General features: G+C 41.0%; 1 protein-coding gene across 1 annotated transcript in view; it reads right to left on the minus strand.

Moving 5' to 3' along the window:
* Window positions 1-1,288, minus strand: part of CDH7 (cadherin 7) — a 70,947-nt gene extending 69,659 nt beyond the window's left edge. Inside the window, exon 1 of the mRNA XM_058820111.1 lies at window positions 1,079-1,288. Within this exon, the coding sequence (XP_058676094.1) occupies window positions 1,079-1,288 (210 nt within the window). The remainder of the gene's footprint in view (window positions 1-1,078) is intronic.
* Window positions 1,289-13,126: the final 11,838 nt, after the last annotated feature.

Below are 13,126 nucleotides of genomic sequence, written 5' to 3' on the forward strand. Positions count from 1 at the left end.
GCTGCAATCATGAAAGCAGTTCCCTATTTAACTTGATTATTCTGTTGGCATGATTAAATTCTAAGTGCTTAACTGCATTAACACAAACATCAAGGTTTTGTCTCAGTAGGATGAATTAAGTAAGCTGAAATTCATTGCACTGGTATATTTGAAGCAGTGGATTTCAGATTACTTCATCTCTTTTTCTGTAAGCGTGCTGTTGTGCCAAAAGCTGTCACTCCCTTGTTTTCTATGCATTTGCTGTATTTTAATGAGAAAGTCTATTTATTGATTCTGATATTACCGAGAAAATGGGTTTTCCTTTCAATAAGATGATTACACATAAATGTTACAGAGAAACACAAGAGGGGGTTTTGTTTTGTGGGCTTTTTTTTCCCCTGCATAATTGCTGAAGGCAGCGCATTACCCACTCGCACAAGGCAGTAAATGAGCTAAGTCCCGGATTCACAGCTGTGCTCAGTGTGCTCCATGTGCAGCGACGGGCGCTCAGAGAGAACCATTTGGGATGCCTTGATGTAAAAGGGCTGGCTCTCTACTGGACCCGTGCCCACCACAGGCGAGGTGAAGCCACAAGGCTGTGCTGTGCACAGAGGACAGCGAGGCCCCCAAGGTGACAATCTGTCAGCCAGGCAATGTCAAAGAAAAGCAGTAATGCAGACATGCCCTCCTTTTCACTCATCACACCCACAGACGCCTGATTCCTTCTCTCTTGCTTTCAGTAGTGCTGAGTTTTAGGGAGCAAACAACATAACATACAGAACTTCTTTTCTGGGACTACCTGTTAACTCTTAAAAAAGAATACTCATTGTTATGTTCCTCTGTTTTAAAACCTAGTATAAGGAATAAATATTTTCTTCCTATCAGTGGTGGTGAAATAGTTTCATTACTGTACTCTGTTAAACAAGCAGTGCTAATATACAGAGGTCTAAAAGAAAATTGCAACAGGAACCTTGAATTCTTACGAGAATGCAATGTGTTGCTGTTCTGAGCTAACAGAATTACAATTTTTAGATTGCATCATATAAACACATCAACAAGCAAGCATCTGCACCCTCCAAAGTTTATTTAAATCCCCTACCTTTCCTACATAGAGTGGGTCTGTACCCATGTATTCTTCCAGCACAAAGAACTGATTCCACACCCAGCTGCGTTTGGTTCTCGTCCTCCCTGATTGAAAATAGGGCTTTGACCTGGACCTTGTGATCTCTGCTTGATTCATCCCAGAAAGACACAGGAAAAGAGAGAGTATCTGAAGAAAATTGCAAAACTCCACTTTTCCCAACTTCATCTTTTTTTTTTTTTTTTTTTCTCCTCGGTGAAAGAAAAAGCCTTGACCAAAGCAGGCACAATTCCAGTTGTCTCAGTAGCTCTAGCCTCCGGCAGGGTGTCAGCTGGGAGTCCAGAGATAATAATCTGCAGAGGGGTCGCTTGGAAGATGTCACCACTGCTGAACAGCCTTCACCAAAGAAATGGTGTAATGGGTACCTATCCAAGAAAAAGACAAGAACTGTAGTCAGAATTTTAATTTTTTTTTTTTTAGAGAATGTAAATTCTTTGCAGTTTTCACATCATGCATGGAAACTGTTTATTCATTACTTTTCTCCTCATCAACACCAATGAGTTTACATAAATCCAAGTTTATAGCGAACTTCTTGGATGGCATTACTACTGCTGATACAACTCTATTTATAGCCATAAAGTTTTCTCCTAAATGTTCTCATAATACACCAGGGTTTTTGGTTTTTTTTTCCCAGTATAAATGCTAAAATTGTTCCTCTTTAAAACAATCAAAGTAAGTGTAGTTATTATTTACAGTCATTTGGTTTGATATTTTCTCTTCTGTCTGCTATGGTCTCCTTTACATGACATTACTATGATATAATTACAAACCAGCTAGAGGCACCAAGTTGTAATAATGGCAGGGATACATCCTAGATTAACTCTCTTCCATATTACTCAAAAGTAAAATGAAGGTGCATAACATGAGTCGGAACAATTTGATTGATTCTTAGTCACAGTACAGCAGATGCTATGATTTGTTCTGATCTGAATCTGACCTGGTAAAAGGCCCTGAGTCTCCCCACTCAATTTCACTACATTCCTAAAGCAAATGTCAGGCACTGTAAGAAACATGTTAGACTACTTTATATATTTATACAGAAATATGCCCAGACAGATCAGAAGATAATGTCATTTTGTATTTTCTCTGAAACCTTGATTTAATTATAAATGATTTTCCAGAATTAACAAATTTAAATCAGTTTTTATTTAAAAATTTAATCATTTCATAACTAATAGGACTTACTAATAAAAAACCATTTATTTTTTTAGAAAGAGAAACTTCAATACTTAAGACTGTTTTCTGCTTTTTATGACTGTGAGCCTCCTCTGCCCATGTAAAAATATATACTTAGCATAATGTTTTTAAAAGTATAAATTCTGTCAGTCAGAACCAAACATAGCTTTGCCTTTTAGAAGAATCACCAGATAAGCAAAGCTGTCTTCTAAACAGACATCCTCCTTGTCCAAGTGAGCAATAAGGGAGACAAGAAGCATTCATGAAGTGCCAAACATGAAGTGGAAATAAGGATGAAATTAAAATAGATAACGGCATTAATTTGGAGTGAACTGCTGCTACTTAGGAAGCCACGGAAGAAAGAAGATTTCATCCTTTATACTTTTAATTAATCTAAAAAGGCTAGACATTAAATCACATACACATTAAACACTCTGGACTGATTATCATAGTCCTACCCATTACTACTAAAACTGAGTGAAATGTGATATCCACTATCTGTTTTCAGTATGTCAGGCCCTTTCAGCTGCAGAACGCCTGTGCATTGTGCTGCCAAAGGTACCTAGAGGGCAGAAACATGAAACAAATAAAAAGCTCTTCTGATTACAGACTGTATTTAAAGCCTTTTTATTGTAATCCCTTCTGTGGTACTGCCCTGCACCAGAAAGGCTTTGCTTAGAGGCTGGTGGGATAAACCACAAACCCACTGAGCGTGTTTGCTAAGCAGAAGCAATTTGAAAGCTTCCAAATAGGAAAATCCAGTGTCTCCCTACAGGCAAAATGAAAAGAATAAGCAAGCCTTACCTAAAGACCCTAATTTTGAAAACATGATGCTACAGTTATAAGATGTCACTTCAACATGGACCAAAATTCTTTTCACATCAGGATTAACAAGCAGGTGTCATCCTCGTTAGAAGAGCCTAGGTTGAAATGATTCATCCGAACTAGTCATAACTCAGTTTTGATCTGGCCCTTTGGGTAAATCATGACCACATGACAGTAATTACTGAGAGGGCTGCCAATGAGTGTTAAGGAAGTAGCTGCGCTTTCCCTGTGATATGTTCACTTCCTACTGCTCTGCTCAGCTACGTTAAGTGTTGTTTGTAGTAGAGGCTGTTTATGCATCCTTGATTTCCCCTCTCTGTGTCTAAGTTACATCATGTTAAAGACATCTGATATTGATAAACTGTCAGTTTATTTCAAAGAGGCAGCAGATTGTTATTTAACAGAGATAAAAATACAAAATGGATTTTCTTAAGAAATGTCAGTAAAACATTTACAATATGTTAGAGTCTTTTCACTAAGCAGTTTGAAATGTCTTGTTCTTGCTCAGAACAGACATTTCAAACCTAGAATTGCTCTAACCTTTATTTCGAACAGTGTTCTCTTATATCCTTTCTTTTACACCTGCAGGAAAGTATGAAAGCCACCATATGGAGTGCCATGGTCCCCAGCCACACACCACAGCACAGAACTGAAAAACGCACCCAAAATACCAACTGAAAAACAGTCCATATGCTAGACAGCACAATCTGATGAAAAGCAGAATACTCACACCTCCTGGAAAAAAAAAACGTTGTTGTGGTTTACTCATTCTCAAATACTTTCACCACACAGACTCCAAAATTCCAATTATTTTTATTCAGCTGTGTGGCAGCACTTTCTGCTCTGAAACACTCTTCCCTCCCTTTTTTCTCTTCTTCAGGATAAGTCTTCCTATTCCTCTCAAAGCCCTTTTTTTAAAGGTTTTTATTTATAGTTCTTCCAGCACATTGCCTTTTATATGTGATGCCTCCAAGAGCATAAGCCTCTTTATATTTAAAAATAATTTCTGTTTTGGGAAGAATTATTTATTAAATTGAATTTCATTACCCTTCTTACTGAGATGCATGGATGGATGGATAAATAGATACATAGATAGATAGATAATTTTATACAGATTTTTTTGTCCAAGCATAACTAGCACTTCAACATCACCTGTTCTATGATGTCCATGGGTATCAAGTCCACAAGACCACGTAAGCAATGTCACAGCATTCATAAAATTGAAAACTAAGAGGTCCTGTTGGTGTTTTTTCTTCATTAAGTCACAGCTTGAGATTTCAGGGTTGCACTTGCAGCAGTGGATAAAACTAACACTGACAGTGAGTATTCAGTGCTCTGATTCCAGTGTCTTCACTGTCATCTGTGTTTACTGACTTGAGTGTGATGGCAAAACTGACCTGCAACAACTCAGTACTTTTTGTTTAAAGATGCTCTTTTAGGAAACGCTATCTCTTTCTGCACAAACAAGATTCAGAATATAGAAAGAACCTGAGAAATATTTACACTTTTGATATAATAACTACCCTAGAATAAAAGTGTACCTTTACGTCTTGTTTCTGATCTCCCAAATGCTACTGCCCTCCCAAATAGGGGTAAACCAAATCATATCTCCCCATTCACACTTGCCAACCTAAAAAGTAACTTAGGCCTTTAAAAATAAAATTGTCTGCTAAGTGCATTTAAAGCATTAAGCTCTAGCTTTCATATCTAAGCTTGTTTTCCCTATTTGCTTTATATGTAGTCCTGGAAATAACAAATATGAAAAATACAAAGTAATAGAACTGGTGTGTAATTTGGAGAGTATGTTATGTGATCTGGTCAGTGCAGGTAGCGTGTCTCAACTAAGCAGTAACATGCTGTCCAAGTGAACAGCTGTAAGAATCAAAAAAACCCACAAAACCCAAAAAACTAAACAAAAAAAAAATTGTTTATGTTCTTAAATAGATGGCTGATATATAAAATCTCAGACTGAAGAATACACATTTGAAAAAACATAATAACCTTTTCATTCAATATACATCATAAACCTTAAATTTTCTCCCATCTGCTGTAAAAAAAAATAAACTATATTTAAGCCACAGTGTATTGATATACACTGCTAAACTGAAAAATGTTACTACTCTACTTTTCCAAAACAATCTGCTAATGTCAAAAAGACACTATTATGCACTGTCTCCAAGGGGCAATCTTGATTTGTTGAAAACAATCAGATCATGAATAAGATCCTCAACTTAGAGGAATAGTCCCCCTCACTGCAAGCAATTAAGGGTAATTTACACCCACTGAAAATCTCTCTGAATATTTTGCTTCACTCCATAATTTCTAAAACAGCTCATCAAGTCTAGTGTTCGTTGTTTTCGTGTCACAATGAGCACCAGCAGATAAGGACAAGTTTTCAGTCTCAGAGATATCATGGAAGCCCTCCTTCCCCACATCTGAGATTTCCCCAGCCCTGTAGGGCAATTTGCTGAATGCTCTTGAGATCATCTTTGCACCACCTAACCTTTGCAGCCAAAATGCAAATTCCTGCAGACTTCTGCTCACACATTGCTACCAGTGTCACAGTGCCAGCTTAATCTATGAACCATATCATTTTCCTGTCAACCTCTTCAACCCAACTAAGGATTTTGTCCTTCAGCATATTTTGTCCTCAAGTGTTTCTAATGTGTAAAATGCTTCAGGAAGAAGTGGAAATCCAAACCCTTTTCCATTACTAAACTCCACCAGTCTGGATTGCATTACTCTAGTTTGAATTCTCACTGTCAGCCATGCATTGGAGTTGTAACTGAAGAATTTACCACTCCTATTTTATTGCCTTCTCTCCCCTTGTCCTCCCCCCGGCCCCATTATTCTCCTTTCATCAAATTTCTTAATTTTTTGATACCATTGCAAAATTTACTGAGGTCCAAAATATGGACCTCACTGACTGAGCAGCCACCACCTGCAAGTAAATCTTGCATTAGCTTGGTCAACAATGCATAGTTATTCCATGGGGTTTTTTGTTTTTTCTCTACTTTAGTCATTCAGTAAAATCTGAGCCAGGGTGTTGAAATAATTCCAAGGGTGACTGTTGCCACTGGATCTTGAACCATGATCCCTTAAAGTAGAACCAGCAGGTGAGCCCCCTGACAGCTGGACTGCCCTCACTGAAATATTTATGCTTTGACATTCAATTTTACAATACCCATTGGACAGGGTGTTACATTTAGTGGCAGAGAAAATTCCCCTTTGTTACAAGTCTGCAGCTCCTCCATGTCACACATCTTAAATATTACAGGGGACTCCTCCACAGGCACATGAACAGGAATGTGATTCTTGAGACAAAAAGGTTTTGAGAAGATAACACGTCTAATTACGGTGTAAATTGCAGTGTCTGGTTATCACTTTTTTCAGAGAAAGAAAAAAAGGAAATGAGGGTGCCTTGGAGCAAGAGAGGTGGGGACCCTGTGATGAAATGAAGCTCTGCAAGTCAAGGCAGTACGATGAAACCTATTAACTCCCTGTGCCAGATGACATTACAACTACAGACCACAACCTCCTGCCGCTAACTGGCCTAAATATTCACATGGGAGATCTGTAAATGTAGTGCACATCCTGCAGTCTGCATCTGGTTATCTAGCAAAAAACTATCACTGCTCCAAACATATGGCACTGTTACACTAAACTGGCTCCAATACCCTCTGACTCAGGTGAAAGGACCTGATGAGATGATAGAAAAATACGAGGTACACTGCAATAAATTATATGGCTTTAAAAAATTTCATAAAGAAAACCAGGCAACAGCTTTTGGTCTTTTACACTGCTCTGCAGTTGATCATAAGATTGCACGTGTCTAGAGTGCTAAATTGTTTGGGTTCTTGGTAAGTTTGTTTTCTTCCCCATACAAAATTAGCAGAAGAAAGATCTTTTTTCTAAGATCATTTTCTCCATGTGAAAGGGTTTTATTGGTTTTTCACCTTGCCATGGTGCATTTGAAAGATCTAAGCTGATGGGAAGGATTATGCTAATTTGATCAGTTATTGAAAAGAAACACCAGCAGTATTTTTGGATCTGGGACCAATCAAGGCAAATATTTAAATTTCCACGAGCTTAATTTTTGCAGCCTCATTTCAACTGAAGAACGTCACACAATGCCTAGGGATGACTTTCTTGCAGAACTGCTGAATTCCCAGAGGAGGCACTCCTGCATTACTGCTTAGAGTTAAGCCTGGTTTGACAGGAAGAACTGAAGTAACCATCAATTTTATGCACCCTGCCTCAGATAGAATTTAATGAATTTATAGCCACGAGAAAACAATACCCAGTAGCAGCATGAAAGCGTACATGAAAAAAAAATGTGTGTGATAAACTAAAGGAAAAGGAATGACTCAAGAAAGGCCTTCATTGAAGAACCGCTGAACACATCAGATACCGAAGTCAATAGACTGAAAACACAAAAACTTACTAGACATCACTAGGACTGACTCCCAAGCACTATCTTCATCTGTAAACCAGCTGAAGTTTAAAATATTTTCTATTTTCATCACACATGGGAGTCAATTTGTGAGTTGAATCCCTTTGAGAAAAGGCTTAGCCAGGTTTATAGCAAAGTAGGAATTTAAGTTGGAGTAGAACAATATAGGGTCTTTCATTAGTAATGATTTTCTTCAGTCAAGTCTCTCACTGCTGAAGAAACACAGAAAAATGTGGGAATGTGTACGTATACACAGTCATACATGAAAAGGATAGGCGAAAATCTATGTGGATATTATATCCATTCTTCTCATCAGAAAATTCTGCTGCTGTACAAATGCTTTACAATTACACTTTTACATGAAAACTTAAAAATATTTTCCTACTAAATCAGTAGCAAATAATCAATAGTGCCTTGCTATTAAATCAATGAAAGTAGACTAAGGAGAGTTGTGAGGCTGTCATCTGACTTTTAACACTATTCTAATGACCCACATCAGCCTTTAATTACAGTAAAGTCTCCCATTATAAGGGTGAAATGTTCCTTGATTAAAATTGTAATCTTTAATGGCTTTTTGCAAGAAAATAGGCTATATTACTGATGTTTGTATTTTCACTCACATTAACTGACACACATTTCTAACATGCAGTGGTAGCTCAAATATTACCTTTGATATATTCCTAATATTCCTGGTAGTTTTAAACCTTTATTGAGTACTCAAACCCTAGATATTGCACATACTTAATATTAAAAGCTGTCAGAGCTAGGCCCTCCCTTACTGTGGATTTTCCTGCAATTGTTTTTTGAATTTTACTTATAAATAAATAATAAATATAATAAAGTAAATGTGTGTCTAGATGTCTAGATTAGATCCCCTGGTAGTTGCAGACTGAAAAGCTATAAAATTGTGCAAAAGGACTTAAAAATAATAGCACATTTAGTCCTTGGATAGTTGTTCTGGGTTTGTTAAGTGGTTTTTGTGTTCTTTTTTTCCTCCAAAGGTGGTAACACACCCTTTGCACTGAACTAGCTCTAATGAGGCACAATCATTTCCAAATATATTCACTTCACTTTTGCATTGTTAAAACTGATACAATACTACCCAGAAAAAAATCAGCATCACTTTATAGCTGATCTTTATCTGTTGACCTGTTGTACCTTCAGAAGCTACAGGGTAAGCAAACTTAATTTAGTTATATAACTTCCATGCTGCTGCCCATCTGAACAGCTCTGCACCTGGGGTGGTGTAGACCCACCTTTCTCAGAAACAAAGTACATAGCTTTCACCAGTAACAATTCCCAGCAAACTCAAATAATGCAACACAGAAACAATTAGTAGATATAATAAAGATAGAGAAGTAAAGTCACGCATCAAAGCCAAGGAGAGACTGCTTATGAAACAGGCATGCTCAAGAGTTTGGCTCTTTTATGTATTAATTTATTTGTCCTGGAAAAGCAATTTATTTTCTGCAAAGCTGCACAAACATCTATGTTTTAGCTGAAAAACTGCAAGTCAGTATGTCTTGTTAGAGAGACTATGAAGTATACTCTGCCCTTTCAAGTCTCTGGTTTGGCTTGAGCAAGTTATCTATCAGAACATAAGATTTTATCCTTGCAAAGGGGGAAGATTAAAGTATCAGCATTTCAGTTCCCAGATTCAGAGCACATCACAATTATCCATCTCCTATCCTTTCCCACATCCTGGGGAAGGCATCGTTTGTAGAATCTTGGCTCATCTGAACTACTTCACCTTTTGAAAGCAGTATAAAAGCTAAACCGTATCTCAAAAAGGGGTATTTTTGCCTCCATTAGCAACTAGAAGTCTGAGAATCCAGATGACAAACCTCTCGCTACTGGTGTACACAGCCTATTGTAGGAAAGCAGGACATGCCCGTGTGTGGATATGTGGATGGATTGGGGGACAGGGCGGAGGGGGAAGGGTCAGCATCAGCCAAGCACTGCAGAGCTAGCCTTACCAGCTGAATATTAATCAAAGAAACAGCTCCCATAATTTCTACATTTGCAAACTCTAGAACATCTTTGACATAGAAGGACAAAAGCTCTGGGAAACAACTCAGGAAATTTCATTGTCTCTATAATATTTTGCACTGTAGCATCACCGCCAGACTTCGAGCCCAAGCAAGACAGCTGCTTTGGCTTGGCAGAAAGGACTGAGACAGTCAGGACTTCGGGCTGCCTACATTTTGTAGAAGTCTGTGGTACTCCCTTCCCCCACCCCTCGTCCCCGCTTGTCTGTGAGACTTCTCCAAAGAGTGAAGAGTGATGCTATTGTTCTCTTATTTCTCAGAAGGTGCACACGCGCCTATAGTCCCAGTGCTCTCACTTTGCACGGTTTCCCCGCCACACCTGGCGCTGGGCGCTCCCGCGGCCGGTCCCGGCCGCCCCCAGCCCCGAGAATGCCAAACTTGCGGCCGCGGCCGCGCCGCCCCCGCCGGCTCCGCAGAGCGGCGGCTCCGCTCCGGGCACAGCCGCTCCGGGCGAGCGGGCGCGGAGGAGCAGCGCGCAGCCCTTTCCTGCCACTGCTCCCACCGCCCTCTGCCCACACGGGAGCGGAACGGGGAGGGGAAGGAAAGCAAGGAAAGGCACAGGTGCAGCCGGCACTTACCTGCTCCCACTCTCCCTCGGCTGCCCAGCGTGGTGAGTATTTTAATTCCAAGGGCCGGCGGTGCCTCCGCGGCGAAGTGCAGGCGGGATGCTCCCAAGCAGAGGGGGCCGGGCTGCGGGCGGCGGGGCGCCCACCGGGCATGGGGGCTGCGCGCCCGCCCGCGCACTCGCCCGCGCCCGCGGAGACGGGGATGGGAGCGCGGCCGCTGCTCCGCTCCTCCTCCTCCACGGCACGGCGCGGCACTGCACAGGCAGCCGCCGGGCACACGATGGGAGAAGTGGGTGCCGGTGCCAAGCCCAGCTCCGACTGGGTGCGGATCGTGGCTGCGGGAGGAGGAGGAAGAGGAGGGAGGGAAGGAGCGGGGTGGGAGGGAGAAAGCAGAGGAGGTGGGGATGGTGCTCTGGGCAGGGGATATCACGGCTCGGTGGCTGGAGCCGGCTGCCAGCTCCGTCCGAGGGCGCGCGGAGGCGGCACAGGGACTCTTTGTAGCTCCCGGAGACCCAGCGGTGGCTATTGAAGCGGATCCAGGGAGCCAGCAGCCTGCCCGGCCCCACTACCCCCCCACCCCCCGCCTCTTCTCCTCCTCCTCCTTGACAGGATATACAGATGGAGTCCTTTGGATAAAAATCAGGAGCCGGGCTAGGGGGTGGGGCGGGAACCAATCTCTCTCCCTATTTGCATTTGAGACAGAGAGTTGAAGGAGAGACTTCAAGTTTTTTGGTTTGTTTTTTTTGGGTTTTTTTGTTTTTTTTTTACTTCTCCCCCCCCCCATCCGCCACAACCCACCACGCAATTTGTCCTACAAGCTTCGACTGAGCTTTCGAGGCGTGAAGACAAAGTCGCAAAACTAAACCGAACTTGCGGAGTCCCTGCCTCAAAGCTTTGCCCTTTCAGCCTGCAGCTTGTGAAGCCCACGCTCCCTGCCCGTTCCTGCCCGGCGTGGGGCAGCCGCGGGGCTGGGCAGGGGTCCCCGTCCCTCTCCTGGTCCCCGGGCAGGGCACGGAACCGCCAGCGATCTGCTCGGGGCACTTGAAACCTCGCAGCCCTGCTGCCCTGTGTCTCCCTAGAGCTGCTGTCACGCCTCCCTGCCCGCTCTTTATACCGCGGGGTGGTGGTGAGCAGCGAGAGGAGGATTTTAAAAAAGTAAAAAACACGATGAATAACTGAACCGGGTTCTTTCCCAGAATAAAGGGTGGAGAGAGCGGAGTGTGCGCGCCGGCAGCAGGAGAAGGCTCGGTGTCACGCTGGGGCTGGAGCCCGGCAGCTGAGCCCCGCAGCCCCGGAGCTGCTCGGGGCAGCCGCTCTGGGGGATGAGTACCTGCTTTGCTCGGACGTGGTCCGGCTGGGAAAGCGGCAGCACAAACTTTCTGCCTCCTTCCAGTACTGCTGAAGCCGTTTGGGTCTGCAGAACGAAACAGATCCACAACTGAAACGTGATCAGCCAGGAGTCAGCACGCCTCCTGAAGAAAAAAAAAAAAAAAAAAAAAAAAGCAGAGGTTCCAAATGTTGGCAGAGCTGCTGAACTGACATTTTTCACGGACAAAAATATTTTTAACACCTACTGTTTTTAGAACAATGGACTGTACCAAGGGCAACTGTAAGAGATGCACCTTGGCCAATGACTTTTGGTTTATATTTACCAGAAAAGCATTCTCGACATGATATAAACAAACTAATCATGTGAATATATAATTACTTTTCATTCCTACTATACATTATACTATGAAGTGTGCTGTCAACACTAATAAAGTAACGCGTTGATAAAGTCACTTCAATGAGAAAAAAAGCAACAAAACAATTGGTTTGGATCACAAAGGTTTTTTAAAAATAATTTTAATTTCTGAATTAGTTTCTAGTCTATGAATACACAAATGCAGCATGCATAACTCTTTTAATAAATGTAATATCTAATTGCTATGTGTTTCTTGTCTTTAAGCTTCACTTTCAGACGTGATTTCCAATGTCACCCTTCTAATCAGAGGGAGGCAATTCAACATGGCATTTGTGAACTGAAGTAGTGGTTTAAAGAGAGCAACTAGAAGCAATCTACATTCTCCAAGTTGTGGAGTGTCTGAGTGCATGGTTCCAACTTAATAAGATGTATTCAGGCAAGAAAATCCTGAAACGATTGCACACAGTTGCTTAAGATTGTAATTAAGGATTCGCCTTTCCTTTGTTCTCCTTCCCCCAATCCCTAATTCATCTTTTACAAGTTAATCAAAATAAGACTCTCTGCACTGATCCTTAGAGGACAAGGTTCAAGGACAGATTATCTTTTTTCTATCATGAAATGTCATAAATACCTCTGCTTTATCTTCTTTCAAATTAATTCAGAGATGTAACCATGAAAATTTATCTTTTTACCACTTGATTCAGAAGCCATGACTTCAATGATGAAAACAGAACAGTTAAAAACAGAGAAAAAAAAATCTTTGTTTGCAAATAAGATGGCATAAAAAAAGAATCTAGAAGAGGTCCTGAGCTTCATAAACTTCAGCAAATATCCTCAAACTTTTTATTTGCTCTTCAGTTTCAAAATAGGGACTAAATAGTTTTACAGTCACCTAAAATCATTATAAAGGAAGGACTCTTTCTTATTCATTTTGATTCTGATCCAGATATTACTAATGGAAAAATAGAATAGTCAATTATCACCCAATTAAAAAGCTTTCATGTGTAGCTTCACGGAGTATTTCACGACTTTCTTCCTAACAGACCTCTCTCAAGGATGTGCTTTATGTTCCAAAAATCTAGTCCCTCAAGCAAAACCTTTCATTAAACTGTGTGTCAGTGAAAACATCTGAACTTATTTTTACACTGTTGAAAATAGGATAGATATTTTTGTCTTATTATTTTTTCTAAATGCTTATGTTGTCATATCAAAATAAAATGTATGAAACCCTTTGACTTTCATGGGAGTAAAACA

This window comes from Ammospiza caudacuta, chromosome 1, assembly GCF_027887145.1.
Source record: "Ammospiza caudacuta isolate bAmmCau1 chromosome 1, bAmmCau1.pri, whole genome shotgun sequence".
NCBI classification, from domain to species: domain Eukaryota; kingdom Metazoa; phylum Chordata; class Aves; order Passeriformes; family Passerellidae; genus Ammospiza; species Ammospiza caudacuta.